Source organism: Pollicipes pollicipes, unplaced genomic scaffold (genome assembly GCF_011947565.3).
Source record: "Pollicipes pollicipes isolate AB1234 unplaced genomic scaffold, Ppol_2.1 Scaffold_4002;HRSCAF=4701_pilon_pilon_pilon, whole genome shotgun sequence".
Taxonomy (NCBI): domain Eukaryota; kingdom Metazoa; phylum Arthropoda; class Thecostraca; order Pollicipedomorpha; family Pollicipedidae; genus Pollicipes; species Pollicipes pollicipes.
Genome location: NW_023596420.1, coordinates 9,778,352 through 9,797,277, shown reverse-complemented (window position 1 = coordinate 9,797,277; position 18,926 = coordinate 9,778,352). Strand labels below are relative to the sequence as shown.

At 51.6% G+C, this 18,926-nt stretch overlaps 1 protein-coding gene and 1 long non-coding RNA gene across 2 annotated transcripts; both read right to left on the bottom strand.

Annotated features, from left to right (window-relative positions):
* Positions 1 to 1,685: 1,685 nt before the first annotated feature.
* On the bottom strand, positions 1,686 to 12,120 carry LOC119093524 (sequestosome-1). The gene is made up of 5 exons (XM_037216482.1): positions 12,016 to 12,120; positions 10,804 to 11,449; positions 10,488 to 10,734; positions 9,796 to 9,923; positions 1,686 to 1,742 (listed from the first exon to the last, which is right to left on the bottom strand). Exons 1-5 carry the CDS (start codon positions 12,027 to 12,029, stop codon positions 1,686 to 1,688), a joined length of 1,092 nt encoding a protein of 363 aa, XP_037072377.1. The 5' UTR covers positions 12,030 to 12,120.
* Positions 12,121 to 14,989: 2,869 nt separating this feature from the next.
* On the bottom strand, positions 14,990 to 16,666 carry LOC119093359 (uncharacterized). The gene is made up of 2 exons (XR_005093633.1): positions 16,008 to 16,666; positions 14,990 to 15,766 (listed from the first exon to the last, which is right to left on the bottom strand). It is a non-coding gene; the product is annotated as an uncharacterized LOC119093359 (long non-coding RNA).
* Between the last annotated feature and the right edge of the window lie 2,260 nt (positions 16,667 to 18,926).

Here is an 18,926-nt window from a genome sequence, read left to right as displayed (position 1 = left end):
AGTTGCTGTTGCGCCACTCTTTCTGTCGATCAAATTGCAGTGTCAGTTACGCCTCTTCCAGCACTCCCGCTGCAAGGTCTTGGCTGGTTGCGACGATCGGTAGTCGGTGCCGGTCAGCTCCTGACCAGAACCTCCCCGGCAAGCCGGACCAGGGCGGGACCGCGGCGTGTGCCGCGGCGCACAGGGTCAGCACCTCATACGGACCAAGTGTTCGCTCGCTTCGCTGGCTCATGGCTCGTCCACCGCGCTCGGCATAACGCCGCTCCCACCAGCGCGGACGCTCGCGGGATGCCCGGCCGCGGCGTCGGGCAGCGCTACCGCTGAGACTGCTATCTAGCGGTATGCCTCATGTACTAAGCCATCGCGTCCGAGCCTCCTATGCAGAGCGTTGGCGACACGACGCTATTGCCCGGCACGTGAAGAAGGCGGCCGCCGGGCGGTAGAAGGCGGCGGTCTCTAGCGGGCCGGCCCCTCGACTGACGTCACAGCTCCAGCGGGCCGGCCCCTCGACTGACGTCACAGCTCCAGCGGGCCGGCCCCTCGACTGACGTCACAGCTCCAGCGGGCCGGCCCCTCGACTGACGTCACAGCTCTAGCGGGCCGGCCCCAGTCGACTGACGTTACCAGTCCTACCATCCAGGGGACCTTTCTCCTGCCTCCAGAAGCTGAGACCGTCTCCGGGTGCCCCGCTGCGGACAGGCCGATCTCCCGGCGCCCCCTGACGCTCGTCCCAGGAGGCAGAAGTGCGCGGAACTTGCGGGCTGTCGGGGGCGCCGCCGCCGTGTCCGGGTGGAGGCGCCAGTGGTGCGGACGTTCGGCACGTGACTCCCCGCCGGGGGCAGATTACAAAAGGGTTGACTTGTGACTTAGTTGACTTGTGTGAGTCAAACTTCAAAGTTCATACCGGCTTTCACAACATGTTTTGATCTTGCTGTCTTTCGCTGCGATGAGCGTTCTCAAATAGCTTTGCCCCCGTCAAATATTCTTGGATATACCATTAAAGCCAAAATCATGCCGATTTCGTGGCCAATTTTCCGCATCTTTAGGGGGGTTGTGGTCGTTGTCCCTTCCCCCCCCCCCCGGATCCATTATGCACTCCGCCAACCAAAAGTTGACGTAGCGTCTGTACCCGCCGTCGTGGTCACGATCCAGTGAAGGCCGGTGATGAGTCAGACGCCCAAGCTGCTCCTCAGACCCGTACGTGGAGCTCTCCATGGGACCTGGACAGTGCTGCAGATTAATGTCCTTTAGCGTTACTTAGACATTTATTTTTGATCACGCTCTGATGTCTCCTGCTGTGAGCTTGTTGACACTGTATTACCACTCCTAGCGTGTATCTATGTTGTTCATTGCTGTACTTATATCACTCGGCCCGGCTACACAGCGGCCCGTTTGTAAGGCTCCAGTTTAAAAGTCATTTTCCGCCTCCAAACGTGGCTCTAGATTGGCCAAGTGTGGTGGTGGGATTCGGTTTAAGCAGCGCAGAACGGAGCGAGTGACATTATGTGCGGCGAAACTCAGATACCCGTGGCCGCATCTTCTGTCTGATATGGTGCTACGACGGCCACCTAGCAGCCAAGTGTCCTTGTCGCCCTGCCTGTCCTTCGATGTTGGCGGTCGGCGGGACAGCGGTCGGTCTACGCCGCATCCTGTTGACATCTCCACAGCTTTTGATAGTGGCGAGCTCAGTCGACTTCCTGAGCCTGAAGCAGTCCGGGTGGAATGGCGCCGATCCCCACCGACTGCGGGACCGGCTCAGCGGACGTGAGCAGCGCGTGACGGTGTGCTGTCGGATGACTCACGACATGGTCCCGGGGCCATTGCGGGGGGGGGGGGGAGGCTGGTATTGTTTGCATCTTTTACTGACGGCGTTCTATCTCATATCAGGGACGGCAAAATTTTCGAGCATGAAGACGATGTTCGGCTCATCAATGCCTGTGACGCAAACTCTTGGCTTCAGCTGAAGGAAGCGAACAAATTAACTCTGGCTATAGCCAACTTTTAACCTGACATAGTAGTTTGAAGACAAAAATGACAAAAGCCGTTGGCATAATGCCAGCTCCTGTCTGCGACGCTCGGCGGGCTCGTTGCCTGGAGTTTCGACGGTCCGATATTCAAACTTCTGACCTGAATGCAAAACGTAGATATGGCCCTGGAGTGGCCCTGGAATGGCCATGCTGTTGAAAAGCGCCTAACTAAAAAGTTGGCATGTTTTGTTATTGAGTGATATCATGCCCGCACTGGTGACATTGTAAATTCTTGCAAATTTTAACGGGATATAGAAGGAAGACTCGACTGGTGTTGTTCTCCGCCTGTAGTGCCGTTGGACGGACTGAGGAAGCCGCAATCATGTTCAGCGGCGCCGCAGTCAAAAAGCTGATAACCGTGGTATGCGCATAGTTCAGGCTTTCTGTATATATGAGCACGTTTTACTGCTCTGGCTGAAGTGAAATGACAAAGATTTGATGTGTTATTAGTCGCGCGTCGCGTGGCAGCAGTGTTCCATTCTGTATGCATGTGCGCCTGCAGCAGGAAAGCGGTGCCCATGGTTGCCTGATGCGGTATCTGCTCGCAATGCTGGAGGGGCCGCCGAGAGCCTCCAGTAGCTCTGAGCTACGGCGGCATGGGACAGCATCCGTGTCGAGGTGTGCGAGCCAGCAAGCCTCGGTGGTTGCTGGAGGGACTGCCGAGAGCCTCCAGTAGCTCTGAGCTGCGGCGGCATGGGACAGCATCCGTGTCGAGGTGTGCGAGCCAGCAAGCCTCGGTGGTTGCTGGAGGGACTGCCGAGAGCCTCCAGTAGCTCTGAGCTGTGGAGGTATGGGACAACATTCGTGTCGAGGTGTGCGAACCAGCAAGCCTCGGTGGTTGCTGGAGGGACTGCCGAGAGCCTCCAGTAGCTCTGAGCTGCGGAGGTATGGGACAGCATCCGTGTCGAGGTGTGCGAGCCAGCAAGCTTCGGTGGTTGCGTCCTTTGCTGGAACAGTCCAGTGCGTAAACAGTCCAGTTCATGACATGTAAATGCATCTGTCCATATAAACAGTCATGTCATGTTCTGTGTCGCATCACCCGCCTTCCAGATGAATGAAGAGCTCCGCTAGCAAGCCAAGGGAATGGTTATGGGACCACCTCTGCCATCGGCGATTGCCAACATGTACATTGATCCGCAAACAGACACATATTTCTTTAGCCAGTCAACGCGCGCGCTGCTATTTTGTTGTCAGATATGTGACACAACACTAAAAATATTTCAACCACCTTGTACCGTATTCGCTATCAATGCCGTTCCAGCTGAGATCCATGCAAGCGAATGTGGCCAGATTCAGGGCACGATATAAAACTGCGGAGCCGAAACAACCCACCTGAGATCGAACATTGACAACGACAAGCCAAAAGGTGAAGGACTCAGCGCCAACATCGCGTGACCTATCGTGACCTGACATGACCTGACCGTGTCAGAATGTAGCTCTTGCTAGGTACAGGCAAAAGGTCATATAGCTTTCAAAGGGAACAGTGATACGATAACCCACTGCCTGCATGTTTGCTCTTAATCTAAATATGAATGAAGACATTAATTCCGAAACTTTGCAAAGTTGACGTCCAAGCTGACATAGAAAGAAGACATAGAAAAAAGACATAGAAAGACAAAGAAAAAAAGAAAGCGTGGGCCTATCAATTAAATGGGCATAACATGTCTCCCAACATTTACAACCTGGTGTGACTTGTGATGGAGCTGGCAAAGAGAGCCAAAGGGAATCTTCGGCATCTGACGATATTGATGCAAGCATCAGACATGATGAGATAAGCTCACTCATAACGACTGGCAAACTTTTAAGTGAAAAAGATGTTCTCGACAACACTGGTTCTTTGTTTAGTAAATATGCTCCTCAATATGTCATTGTTTGGTTACATCATCGTACCTTGTACAACATTGATTAAGAGCCAGTTGACGGCCGTTATATGCGGAGACGGTGCTCACGAACGGAAGATGTGAACGACTCGATAAATATATTTTTGTTGGCCTTGATCACAGCATGGATAATAAAATGGCTGGATCTGAAAAGCGTTTTATGTTGTTATGGATGCCTGAGTGACCTTGAAATGGTATCCCGAAAAGTCTTCACGTTTTCGCGGGCGCGTAGCTCAGAAACTAGAGAAGTCTGAATCTTAAAGAGAGAGCTGTAAACTGCACCGAATTATCTTCAATATGGCTGTCTCAGATCAAAACCCCGTATAAATGCGGAACACTCTCCAGAACATTCCCTTTAACCACAGCATTATAAGGAGGCGCCCTAGTTGGGTACCATACCTGAAACGAATGAAAACTGGATATACAGGTAGAAAGTCCATCACTTGTCGTCAGGTTTATCAAAATGCGCTGTAAGTGTTACTCCGAAAGTCATTCTTAGGTTGGATTTCATGCTACGACCAACGAGCACTCCCGTCACAGCGATGCGTTTCTTATCGGATGTCATTCATACGCTGTCTGCGGATGCGACCAGGTCGTATGCCGTCCCTTACTCAGTCGCGGCAGTCGCTGGAGCGGCAGGGTCTAGCTGACCAGGCGCCGGTCAGGCGCGGGTGGGGGGGGGGGGGGGGAGGCACATCAGCCATGTGTCACCGGTCGGGGACTGGCCCTGTGGTGTCACCGGTCGGGTGCTGGCCCTGGGGTGTCACCGGTCGGGTGCTGGCCCTGGGGTGTCACCGGTCGGGTGCTGGCCCTGGGGTGTCACCGGTCGGGTGCTGGCCCTGGGGTGTTATCGGTCGGGTGCTGGCCCTGGGGTGCCACCGGTCGGGTGCTGGCCCTGTGGTGTCACCGGTTGGGGACTGGCCCTGTGGTGACGTTACGTCCGGCAGAGCGCCGGTGTTTTGCAGCGGAGGCAGAAGTCAAGCCACAGCAGGCACGGGTGTGCATATTATGGTACATTCATGTACTATGGTGCATCATTTCAAAGTTCAAAAGTGTCCGTTTGGCTCTATTATTTACATCTGGAGCATACAACCTGCACTTATTTTAAGATGCGTCGATTTTCAGTCATACTGCGTCAAGCAAGCTACTATCCGATCCGATAGTCAGACACCTCCGTCACCGATTCCCCAACAGGCCGACTGCTCGCGACACCGGCCGACTCCCTAACAGGCCGACTGCTCGCGACGCCGGCCGACTCCCTAACAGGCCAACTGCTCGCGACACCGACCGACTCCCTAACAGGCCGACTGCTCGCGACGCCGGCCGACCCCCTAATAGGCCAACTGCTCGCGACACCGGCCGACTCCCTAACAGGCCAACTGCTCGCGACACCGGATTGTCAGCCATTGCAACGAACAATATCCGTTTAATCCATCGCTGATACGGTGACCAAATCAGGCTTCACGAAAGCGAGACTTCTCGTTATGGTCAAAGGGATCGTGCTGAAAGGATCTCAAAAGTTGTCTTACCAACAGTTATTTTGAGTTTCATATGCCAACAGTTGTTCCGTACTCCGCTGTACTCTACTCTAGTACTGGACTCACTAGTGCTGGGCTCATCATGCTGCATGACTCTTTAAAATGCTTAGCCTATTATATGGCTCAATCAGGGACGTAGTTTCTCAAAATGAGTGGGGGGCTGATCCATGAAAAACTCTGAAGCCTTTCACAAAAATTTGCCAGCAAACAAGTTATCTTCAAATTTGACTCTATTCTCCCAAAGCTGGGGGCGCTAAAACCCAAGTTGGGGGAGAGCTGAAGAGCCCCGCAACTGAATAGGAATCTGCATCCCTGGCTAGCATTATTGGGTAAAGCCAAGGCTTAGGTAAAGCCAAGGCTTGGGTAAAGCTGAAGAGCACAAAAGCTAGTATTGCAGGAGTGGAACCATTGTAATATGATATTGCTCACTGTACTAAATTTGTTAATGTGAAAAGATGAACAGTACATGCACAAAGACGATACAAGTGCGTTTCCGCAGCGTCACTCACTGGCTGTTTTGATAAACCTGACGACAGTGATAGACTTCGTTTCTGTTTGTCCCTAATTTGCGCACATTTCAGGTTTGGCACCGAATCGCATGCGTGCCTGAGAAGATATTCAGACAAATAACCGATATGTATTTGGCTCAATGTTTTCATGCATGCAATTAACCGAATGCTGTTTGGTCGATGTGTGCTTTTTGCTGCCGAGTCAAGGCGAAATGCCAAAAGCTGGAACACAATTTGTAATCATGCCTATTCATGGACATTGCCAACTTGGAAAGATGTTATTGCGTCGAAATCCATGGTGAACAGCTGCCGGGATATCCTTTTTGCATTGGCTTCTGTGTGTGGTATAACATTTGGCATCAGTGCTTTTTGGTCTCGGAGAACATTTTTGACCGCGGGCCGATAAGTTTAGCTAATTTCTTCACGAACAATTATTTGAATAAAAATGCGATTGTAATTTCTAGACATTGTGTTGACTGCAGCTATTGCTGTTGAAGCTATGGAACCACTCAGAGTAGCCTTTGGTAATAAATGGCATTCGTGGTAGAACTGGATATTTACGCAAAGTTTCGATGTTAACACGCGCCCAGATGGCCGGTTAGATACCCTTCGCTCGGGTGGGGAGTCAATTTGAGCCCCCTGAGATCTCAGAAACCAGGGAAGCTAGAAACACCAAACTCACGGGGTGTGTTGACCTGTACGTGGGCTCACTTAAATCAAAAGTTTGAGATTCCTGGGTGATGGCCTTCGGGTCTGATAAGGTCAAACAAGGTCAAATTCCAGGTTGGTCTCCAAAGGCCCGCTGGAACCTAGATAACTTTTCTAAGCAAAAGGTCACATGCTCATCTAAGGTTAGTGAACTCGTTTGAACTTTTGAAGGTCGTGGCGACCAAAATCATACAAGACCACTTGAGGTTTGCTTTTGGATATGCGACAAAGATTACGCTAGGCAGTATGCTCCTAAAAAATAAATGTTTATTTAGGTCATTCTAGGTCAGTGACCTATTCTGACCTTTAAGAAATCCATGGAAGGTGTATAATGCGGCTCCTGTTATCATACAATTCGAAATGAGCACCAGCAACTACCCCGTACGGCAAGCCCTGGAGTAATAAAAGAGGTCGGTTTTTATCTTGGTCTGACCTTCATAACTGACCTTAGGTCAATGCCATTTGTTCATTCAGTTGTTGTGTTGCCTAAGAAAGTGTCTCAGAGATGTGTGCTTTTGTCTAACACTCCGTCGTTGGATCAGGTTGAACGATTCCCTAAAAATTGTATTCGCTGAAACCATGGCCTGACTTTGGCCTGCCATAGGTCAGTGACCGCACAAGGTATATATAATTTTTTATTCCAGACAATCCGCTATTCCATGGTCTATAGCTATGCAAAATTTGACGCAGCTACGCCGCGACGCTCGGAAACCATTCCGGAAAAACCGAGTGCGTGTTAATGACGGCGATAGTTGTAGGTGGTGGCCCCTTTCTGCAGCTTGACTGAATAAACTTTGTACTGTCTCCTCATGGTCGTTTTTTATGATATCTTGATACACTCATGATGGGAAAAGACTTAACAAGAGCGTTTGGTATTATATGCTACGAAATGTGCGGATATCCCTACAGCATAAGCTTTTGGTGTGCGTATAGCATCTTGCGTGTGGTGTGGGTAATGCTTCTTGCTCTGGTACTTGTGGTAGAACAGTGCATTTCCGAAAAGTTTCCATGTTGATAACGACGATGCTCGTAGGTGGCCGATCCTTACCACGGCTAGACTGAATAAACTCTTTGATTATCTCATAATGGCTCTGTCTGATATCATAACCCAAGGGTAGTGGGAGCGAAGCCTTAAAATTTATCTGCATAATTCGTCTAGACCCCAGTTTATTCACCCACATTTCAGGAAAGAGAACTGGCAAATTTTGCACCATGTCTCGTACGTTGCGTACGCCGTGTCTTGTTCAGTATTTGATCTGTGTCGAATATTGGCAAAACGCTGCAGGGAAGGAGAGAATTAATGACAGCATCAATGCAAAAAGGAATTATGGTCTTATGAACTTGTACTGATCCAGTCTATTCGCAAAAAACAAGGGTTGAGTTAAGCACACCTAATCAGCACATAGTAATTTAACCCTTTTGTCATTCGGGACGGGGTAGAGATTCGAGTATTTTTTTCCCCTGCTAGATCCCCAGATAACTCAAGCCAGAGGGCTGAAATTCGATGACCTGTCCTAACCATCCATTTGTATAGTGGCCGTTATTCATCATCCTGGGAGGAAATGGACCACCTTGCGTTACTTGGCAGCACCAGACTTAATTTGCGTGCGGGCGTGCTTGCGTGCGTGCGTGCGCGCGTGCGAACGTGTGTGCACGCGCACGCGCTAGTGTGTGCGTGGTATTGCAATGTTGCAGCAAAAACGCACGACCAAATCACTTGCATTTCAATGCCGCACAGTTTATGCGGAATGCATGCTATACAACAATATTCATGTTGTTGAAAGTTGCATGAGCCCGCAAGCAGTGTTTGCAAAGATGTTGGTTTTTCCCAGTCAAGTCCAGCCCGGCGTGACAGCTGGGCTAGGCTGGACCAGCCGGCCGAGTTACACACTACAATTTGAACGACACAGCGTTATGAACTAAGACCTGAGGTATAAGTCGGCGGCTAATTCGCAGCGTTTTGTAAAGGATGGATTGTTTTCGCGCACTGCTCTCTGTAGCACATTTTTAGACCAGCCTTTCTTGTGCAGTTCTGGCTGGCCCAAGCATCCCACAAATATTTGCTTACGAACGTTTCAGATAGCGAACTCACGTTGCCAAGCCCCGGTCCAGAGTACCCACCTCCCGCATGCACTCTAGCGCCACCTATACTAGAGCGACAGTATAGCACCTGTCGGCATTTCGCGAGTTCTGCTTGTGTGACACACAAGCCTGATGCCCGCTCGGCACTGACCATCTGACCATGTTACTCTTGAAACGGATCTTCGGAGGGCAGTGTGAGCTCGACATGGCAGCGAAGCGCCTCATCCCCAAACGTGCGGCTTGAACCGGTTGCCGGATTACCCCAGTACCCGTGTCAGGTGCCTCCCGACCACACCATCGGTCGTCCGGCTCCGGTGTCGTAGACAGCATTCCACTCATGATACCCCCCGCCCCCCACCTACACCTCCAACTACACCTACACCGTTACCCCTTCAAAAGGTCACGCCGACCATCCTGCTTCAGCTTCAGGTCCGGCTCCGTACTCTTGGCTGTGAGGTGAAGTTGGTCACGTTCCTCAAACATGACACAGAAGTTCTCCGTGTTGAGGATTGACTGGCGTCGAATTGCAGCCAGGCACCCGTCATTTTCTACTCAGGCCTCTTTACGCCGATTTTTGCGGTTCTGTTCGACAACATAATGTGCTGAAGGCTTTTATTTATTGTGATCCACTCAGCGATTAACACAACGGGGAACATCGAATCGCGTAGTCATCTCCCTCGTTCGTTGCAAGTCTTTGGATAAACTTGGCATATCAATTAACAGCCTACCACCGGCGTGCAGCCCGATCCGTAAGAGTCTATGTCAGGGAATAAACGACGTAACTTCCTGCGGCGATACATTGAGAAAAAAAATGGTCACGTAGTGTGCTAACCTGTCCACCTGCTATAACCTGGAGACCACGCCTCGCATCAGCAGTCTGTTACATAGACATCAAGCTTGACATACCACAAACTCTGTGGCAGCCAGTAACACGGCAGCGGTACAACTTGACCGACATCTAAAGCGATGCACACCTCTCGTGGGGCGGAGGCCTCGAGTGGCGGTCGACGGGACTCTACTGGCCGGGGCGGGGGCGAACAGGTTGCAGCACGTCCAGCACGGCGCCGATATCGCCCTGCTTGGCCTGCAGCAGCTGCGTCAGCCACCCGCCGTCGTTGGAGAAGCCCATGGCGGACATGATGTCAAGCGCGCGCTGGATGCGCGGGTCCAGCGGGCCAGCTGAGTCGGACGCGACCGGCGCGGATGGGGCGTGCGAGACGACGGCGGCCGGGGCCGGAGCCGGAGCCGGAGCCGGAGCCGGAGCCGGAGCCGGAGCCGGAGCCGGAGCCGGAGCCGGAGCCGGGGCCGGGGCCGGGGCCGGGGCCGGGGCCGGGGCCGGGGCCGGGGCCGGGGCCGGGGCCGGGGCCGGGGCCGGGGCCGGAGTCACAGTGGGAGCGGCGATCCGCGCCGTGTCGGCTGCGGCCTGCGCTAGGTCCGGGTAAACGCGGACGCGGGATCCACTCGCCTCAGACGGCGTGCTGCTGCCGCTCACCACCGTCCAGTCGTCGTGCGGATCACTGTCAACGATGAACTGGGTGATGTCGACCGGAGCGGTAGGCGTCTCGCCAGTGCGGGTGGCCGCCGCAGCCGGCTCCGTCTCCATCTGCTCGGCTCCGCCGACGCTGGCCGCCGCCGGCCGGGAGACAGGAGCCGGATCGCTCGCCGCGGTTTCGGCGCGCGGCGCCTGCTGCTGCGGCGGCGGCGGTTGCGGGGCGGCATCGGCGCCGCCAGCCGCCGCTTCACGCCGCTTCTGGCGCGACTCCACCCCGACGTCGACGTCGATGCCGAACGGGTCGAGCACGGCCGCGATGGTCTGGCCGAGCTCCTCCAGGCTCTTCTCCGTCCAGCGGCCGGCCGCGGCGGCGCCGGCGGGGTCCGCCTCAGGCCCGAAGCCCCCTAGTGCCGACATGGCCGAGTGGATTGCCTCGAAGAAGTTGCTGGGCTGCTTCTGTTGCTGCTGCTGCTGCTGTTCAGCGCCGGACGCGGGCGCCTCTCCGGATGGGGGCGGCGCCGCCGCAGACGGAGGCACCGCAGCGCGCTCCTCGGGGGCGCGCCCGGCCCTGCGACCGCCCGGGCAGCTCATGCCGGCCGGCCAGCCGCATCTGCCGCCGCCCCAGGCGGTGCAGTGGCCGGCGCGGCGGCCGCTGCGCCGTCCGTGTCGGAACACCGGCTGCCACACCTGCTCTGGGCTGGGGATGCGCAGCATCAGGTGCTCCTTGTGCATGCCACGCGCCTCGCAGCCAGCGCACAAGTCATAGTCGTCGCAGCTCATGCACTTGTAACGGTGGCCGCAGATGGTCTGCTCGCAGCCGTCGCAGCACACGCCGCGGTGGATGGGGCCGTCGGCTGCGTCAGTGTCAGCAGCAGCAGCGGCGGTGGCGGCAGCAGCAGCATGCCGGCTCCGGCCGGTGGGTACCACGTGCAGGCGCAGTGTCTGCTGGCCTGCCACCTGCAGGCAGCTGACCAGCGCCACCAGCAGCTCCTCGTCAGAACTGATTGTGATGGCGTCACCATCAGCATCTTCCCAGCGGATGTTGAACTGCTGGCGCAGTAGGCTCGGAAACACCACTTGCAGCTTGCCTTGCAGATAGGAGAAGCTGGTGGCAGCTGAGCTGTCCAGGCCAAACCGGCGGATCTCCTGGTTGCCATCTTCCAGTGCCAGATAGGCCTTTACTGAGATGTTCTTACCATCCATTGTGGGAAACCTGAGAAAAACAAGAGACTTGTCATTACATAATGTCATCCCAAATCTATGTCTTAGATAACAAAATGACAACTATAATGACAAAAATTAACATCACATAATGACAATACACATTCAGTGCAAACCTTTATGGTCTTTATCACACAAAGACAAATTGAAATTACCAGAAATGCACATGTAATGATAAATGGCAAACCCTCCATTCTACCATATATGCATGTGCACACATGCATGTGTATGTATAGTATTTTCAATTTGTCTCTAAAAATGTGTGCATGTAGCCTGCACAAAGTATAACCACAACTTTTTTTGTAAACAGTGTAAGCTGTGACACTAGGTAGACATCCTGAATTTGAGACAACTACATTGTGCTGATCATGTGGCGATCCAAATTCAGGCCAACCAGACTACGGATCTATTTACAAGATGGCCTACTTATCCCAGGAAAATGAAAGCAGACCTTTTTTCAGCTTGAAATCTCCTGCAGCACACACGGACACTCCAGCCGTCGCAACGTGAATGAGAGGAGTGAGGGCTCGCACAGCGGTGACCAGATTATATACCCACCCTTCCTGAGTCATGGCGACCAGCCGTCAGCAGCGCACCAACCCGATTGTTCCCGAGAGCACCACCGACACGAAGCGACCTGAATCGGCAAGTCACCATCCAACAACGCAGTAGACGACGATACGTGATTCATGCCGTGACTCAGCTGACTCAGCTGCTCTATTTTGTATTGTAGAGCCAGAAAGTAACACGTCTAACGAAAAAGTTGCACAAATCTGGAGACTATTCGGAGAGATGACGGGCGCGGCTAGTCTTGTAATTTCTCAGGACCCAAGAGTGTTTTAATGGCTGTGTGAGAATATAAAAACAGGTGATATCACTGGGAAGGTTTGACAATGGCTTAAATCTGGCGCTTTATTTACGCTTTTTCAGTGATTCTTGGCGAAAACAGCGTTTAAGCGTACTTGCGGGGAATGTGTGCGTGCAAGGTGTCAGAGGGTACCTGCTGCTGCGAAAGTTTGCGTAGTGTGGTGAGCGCCGCTTCGAGCCGCTCGCGTTAACCCCCCCCCCCCCCCCCCCTCCTCCTGCCCCAGGCGCCTCGTGCGAGGGACGCGGCTGCGGGGGCCAGGAGAGGGGAGTAACAAAGGAGAAGACTCGGAGAGCCGCCGGCGCGATGGACCGTGTGGAGTGCCTGTGACGAGTGTGAAATACAGAAGTGGCTTTGAACGTACCGTGTGTACCGGTGAGCCGGAGGCGAGACACCAGAACAGCAGAACTTGCATATGGGGCCTTAGCGTTTTTGTCGCAGCCAGGTTGTTGAAAAGTGCACCAATAACGATTAACAAGTTAATCAGGCATAGACTATTGTTCAAAAGTAACAACAAACGATTTGTATCATCAGAAGCTGATTGAACTAACACAATGGACAGAAACATGGAGAAGCCCTGTCCGATCTGCACTTTGAATGTCTAGTTTCGTTTGCAAAATAGTCTGGGTCAATTTCATGGTGACAACGATTTTGTGGGACTACGCTCTCTGTTGCACATTTGCCTTGTGATATATGCGCGCTCTCGCCGGTATCAGTAGATAGGTATCAGTAGATAGGTATCAGTAGATAGGTATCAGTATCAGTATCCCGGTGACCGCTGGCCGCGGCGGCCGGCCAGCCGCACAGGCGCGCGCACTAGTACTGCAATACACCGCACTATCCGCTCTCCAGCTTACGAGTCCATCGGTATCCACCTCCCCCCCCCCCCCCCCCCCACCCCCACCGTGCAGACTTCACGGTCCATTCGCCGTGCCGCATCGCTCAAGAGGACGGCCTCGCTTCTCACTGCGGCGGCGGTGGGGGATTGCTCGCGCTTCAGTGGAGCGATCAACCATCACCTGTTTCTTCAACATGTCTCTCGGCATTTTCAGGCTCGGCATTTTCAGACTCAGTCATTTTCTGAGTCCCACATCTCTTGGTTCCACGTCAACGCTGGCCATCTGTCCGCGTCATTTGTCACATTCTCATCTGCCTTTGTCCCCTGGTCCCTGTCATCCTGGCTCGTCAGATGCGGCTGCCTTCTTCTCACAGGTTTCAACTGATCGAAATGACGTATGACACGATGCCTGAAGTTGTCCTATCTTTTGATGCGGTGTGTGTTCCCTTGCCGGCAGCTGATCACTACAAAGGGGCCATCCGAACGGGGTTGAACTTTTTCTGGCATTCCTGGCTTTTGTGGAAGCTTCATAAACAACCGATCCCAACGATAAGGGACCATATTTGCCGTCTTTCTACTAGTATCCAATCTTTCCTGTTTTGTCTTGTGCTCCCGTCTGACTACCTCCTCGTGAGCTCTCACCAACGTTTTCACCAGGTTTCTGGCCCAAGACTGCTCTGTGCCGAAACGGCTTGAAGAACTTTCCTCCGTTCGAGCTATCCCAGGAGTGCGTGGGTGGCGACCAAACTGGAGGAAAAGGGAGACCCACCAGTGGCGTTGTGCGGAGCTGACATGTACTGGAATCTGACAACACCCAGACACTTGTCCCATTCGAATCCGGACTCCTGCACATTGCGACGGATCAGGGCACCGATTGTCTGGTTTGCCCTTTCCACGGCCCCATTCGACTGTGGATGCAATGCACTAACCCTTGTTTTGTGTATGCCCACCGATTGGGCCAACACCGCCAGATGATGCTTGTTAAATTCCAGATCACGATCTGTCAGTATGGATTCCGGGAGACCGTGACGGTACACGACACTCTCGATCAGCGAGCTGGCGACGGCTTCAGCCGATTTGTCTGGAATGGCGGCCAACTCGACAGTCTTGGTCAGAAGCTCCAGTGCGCCTAGAACGTACCGATCACCCCGTCCTGTGGTTCCCCGTCCGAGCGGCCCTATCAGGTCAACACCGACGTGCTGCCAAGGCGCTGTGGCCTGCGTCGTCATTTCCAACCGCGCGGTGAAACGACGTTGCGTATTGTTTGAATGTGCACGCACCAAACAGCTCCTACAGTAGTTCCTGACATCGTGATCTATTTCCCACCAAATATATCCAGCATGCTTCAGCAGCTGGCAGGTTCTTCCAGCACCGAAATGTCCGAACTCGTCATGCTTGAGGCTAAAAACACGTGTAATGAGGCCTTTCGGGACCAACCTCATACCTGCTTTGACGACGCTTAACAGACCGCTGCCATTATCAATGTCCGGTTCAAAACCACACTGTCGCTACCGATGGCTGTGTGGACCCTGCACTCTGTTGAGACGTGCTTCCATGCGCAGTGCCCTGAACGCCTCGTCCTGCTCCTGAGCACCTCGCATTCCCTCCTCGACCAGGCGGATCAGATCGCGTAGCTGAGACTGTGGCGCTGGCTGCGCTGCGGAGATCATCACGCGAGACAGGGCATTAGCATGTTGGCTTTTCTCGGCGCGACGGAAATGTATGAAAAAATTGAACTCCTCAATCTATTCAACCCAGCATGCGTACCACCCTCTCGGATATTTGGTGTTATTCAAAGCGTGCGAGCACAACCAGTGTCAAAAAACATCAATAACAACCATGGCTGAGAATTGTTGAGCGCACTAAGCAGTTATATAACAGCGGCCCGACACATTGAATGAGTAGCCAAAGCAATACTCTCATGTTGGTATTTTTAAAAACACATTCTCCCTAGCGGTCACTGGTTAAACTAGCACAAAACAAACTTGTACATACTTTTGTATGCGTCTTCCTCGCATGGGGAAGTGTATAACTACCCACTCAGTTCTCGCATATGTGGAACTGTCGACGAAGAACGCATCAGACAGTTGACGAGGCTACTTAGTTCACTTCTGCTACTTAGTTCAGGTACACGACAGATCTAAGCTCGCTCAACGTTCATCTCGACTAGTGAGGAGATAGTGCAAGGACATCCAGGGACGCAGCAGGTTGGACGTAAGCAACCATTGCTTGGTGAGCGGTGATATTTAACAAAGCTTATCCAGTTTGGAAACAATCAACACAGATAGTCGGAAACGCTTTCAGCCTTTCAGAGTCTCTGGATGGGCTTGCAATACTCATATATGTACATGAAGATGTACCTTGGCAAACTAGCTATTCACATCATGACATGCAAACGAATATAGATATCGAGCCTGTTCTCTACAATAGAAGAAGCCTAAGAGCTCTATAGGTATCCGGGAAGTCAAGGCGTTTCCGATGAACGAAGCTATGTCAAATTCATGGAACACCGTGACCACGCGGTGCATGATGATGGCGGGTTTAAAGCCGGGTACGTGGACGGTGTAATCCAGCGCTCCCACCATCCACCGCTGCTGTTTAGTACTCTGAAGAAAAAAAAGAAACACGTTAAGAAAAACTTACATCAAGACATGGTACGCACTGATCAGAAACATTATGACCTAGTATTACGCCGTACCATGTGTTATTGATCGATACAAGTTAGTCATGACCGGAAACGCACCGCATATGAGCCGGTCATATTTCCCAACTCATTACTGTTCGAGACGTGGTTTTACTAACAATTGTCAATGAAAGGTCGTATCAATTCACAACAAGCAAGATTACCTTATTTCTTTGCTGATCCCACGACTGTGGTGACGCTGCCTTTAGGACGCAGGCAGGCGACGATTTTCTGGCTGCAGCAGAAAGCTTGCCTTCGACACCGAGTGGGAATGCTCCAGTGAGATGTCCCTAATCTCCAAACGCAATGACTTTTCCAGAAACACTAGGATGCTTACGGGACAGCCGACTTTTTTGGTTCTCGTGTTTCGGACACGACGATCACCAGCTTTGCTTTCGTACTGGCGCCCACCATGAGTGCATGAAAATTTAACGAGACGGTACTTTTTCTGCTGCAAAAGCGCCTCCTTGTCAGCACGGTCAGCGATCAACTTTGAAATAAAGTGCCCAGGATTTGTCTGAAGAAATTTACCAAGAGTGACAGAGCACGACTTGAAAAACTTCACATTCGTCTCGGCCTCCAATTCACGGATATGGGCATCTAGCTCATTAAAGGAATGAAAACAGTCACCTTTCCTCAACACCGGCATCTTCTATCTTTTGTTGAGATGCTATACGTCTGAAACATAGCGAAGTATGTTAGCTAAGTGCACTGCCCAGTAATGTCCACAGACATTATGCACAAAGCACAACCAGCTAGTTTGCCAGCTGGCATACCAAGAACCACAAGGAGGCAGGAATATTAGGTCAGACCAGCAGGGATCCCAGGTCAGATCATGAGGAGTCACAGGTCAGATCATGAGGAGTCACAGGTCAGATCATCAGGATTCACAGGTCAGATCATCAGGAGTCACAGGTCAGATCATCAGGGGTGCCAGGTCAGATCATCAGGGGTACCAGATCAGATCATCAGGGGTAAGAGGTCAAATCATCAGGGGTACCAGGTCAAATCATCATGGTACCAGGTCAAATCATCAGGGTACCAGGTCAGATCATCAGGGGTAGGTCTGGTACCCACCTCCTGATGGCCTGACCTGGTAATTCTAACTCCAGTAGTCTGATCTGGTGACCCCACACACTGATGGTCTGATCATCAGTAGCACCAGGTCAGACCATCAGGCACAAGGCACCATGCCAAACAAGCAGGGGGCATGGGTACCAGGTCAGACCAGCTGGCAGCAGCAGTGTCAGGTCAGACCATCAATAGTGGGGGTACCCTATCAGGTGGCAGGAATACCAGGCCTGACCACTAAGCACAGGGGTACCAGATAAGACCATCAGGGGCAGAGGTATCAAGTCCTTCTACCATGTGGCACAAGTACCATGTCAGATCACCATGGGACAGCAGTATTATGCTACCAGGAGCACTGGTACCAATTCACACCATCAAGTTGTGGTGCTGGGTAAGGCCACCAGGAGGAAGTAGTACCAGGTCAGACCATGGGGGGCAGGAGTGCCAGGTCTGGCCACCAAGGGCCAGAGTACCAGGAGGTAGGAGTAACTCGCCAGACTCTCAAGGGCAGTAATATCAGGTTGGGAAGCCTGACCTTGAACTGCTGCTATCTGATGCATCAAAGGGGCCTCTTGAATAGAGTGCCTCTTAATCCAGTACAGGGCTTTCTGGCTTGTAACACAGCCTGCCAAGCCAGCAAAGGGCTCACCATAACACAACATTGGGCCTTCTGATCTAGAACATCAGGGGCCAGGGTGCCAGATTGCAGGAGTACTACATTAGACTATCAGGGGCAGAGGCAAGAGCCAGACCATTAGTGCTATATGAAAAAGTTATCAAGGCTGTATACCACATGAAATGTTTAAAGCCTAGTTTGGCTCAACAACTGATGCATAATGCAGGGATCACTCAGCATACACTCAGCTTTTTTTACCACTGCGGAGGATGATCAAGCCATTAAGTAATGATATTAGACAAACAAGGGCAATGAGGAGAGTCAATCCAATTTGCAACCTTGATAGGTTATGAAAACAAACTGAAAAAGCCAGCATGTTTGCTAGCATATGGAAGCTGCACAGAAACTGGTCGCAGTCCGGGAAGACCTCTGTGATGGCGAACTTCTCAGTGTGATTCTTGTCAGTCAGCCACACCTACAGCTTTCTTACATATATATATATATATATATATATATATATATATATATATATATATATATATATATATGATCTAAACACTGCTTTTGAATAAGTTTACATACATGCAAAGAGTATGTGAACAGTTGTGGACAACAACAATCAAGTTTATTGTTTGCATTCTAACCTTAGTGGGTCCTAAAATGCATGCTGATGAAGCTAAGATCTCCAGTAACATCTTTCCTTGCCTCACCAGATCCAAATTTGCTTTTCAAACACAGCTGCTGTTTTCCCAAAGTTTTTAAAATAGATAAATACCTGTTTTAGGCCACTCGTTTTGTTACAATTGCGTACCTCGCTCACAAGATATCTCCCTGTCAATGCTAGATTTTGAAAAAAACTTAATCATTCCCAGCTGTTACTTTACAGCTTTCAATACATTTTGTTAGAAGCATATATGTACTGGTCAAATCTTTTCTTAAATTAATACCACCTGATGTAAAATACTTTCCAGCATTTCACCAAAATCCACAGATTTTGATGAAAACACCTACCCAATCTTGCTTTCAGCCAGGATGGGCCAATTCCTTTTCAAACCAGAAGACAGGCATTCAAAGAATCAGGTGAAGATCACCATTATCATATACATAAGAACTGTAACATTCAATCAGCTGACAAAACCTGCTTCCATTTATGACAAAATGTATAGGTACAAAGTATGCACTACTTTTAATGAATTACCTAAACACAAAGTAGAAACAAGTGAGGGAAAATCAGTCCAGCCTGCTCATGCTGACAGAGGGAATGGCACCATGGATTTTTGGTTTTGGGGGGAAGGATATCCAAGGGGCCTCCTAAGCAAAATGGGACTGCCTCACAGGGGGCCTCATGGGCAATGTTGTCTCGAAAGTTGAAGGGAAAGGAAAATTGCAGGCATAT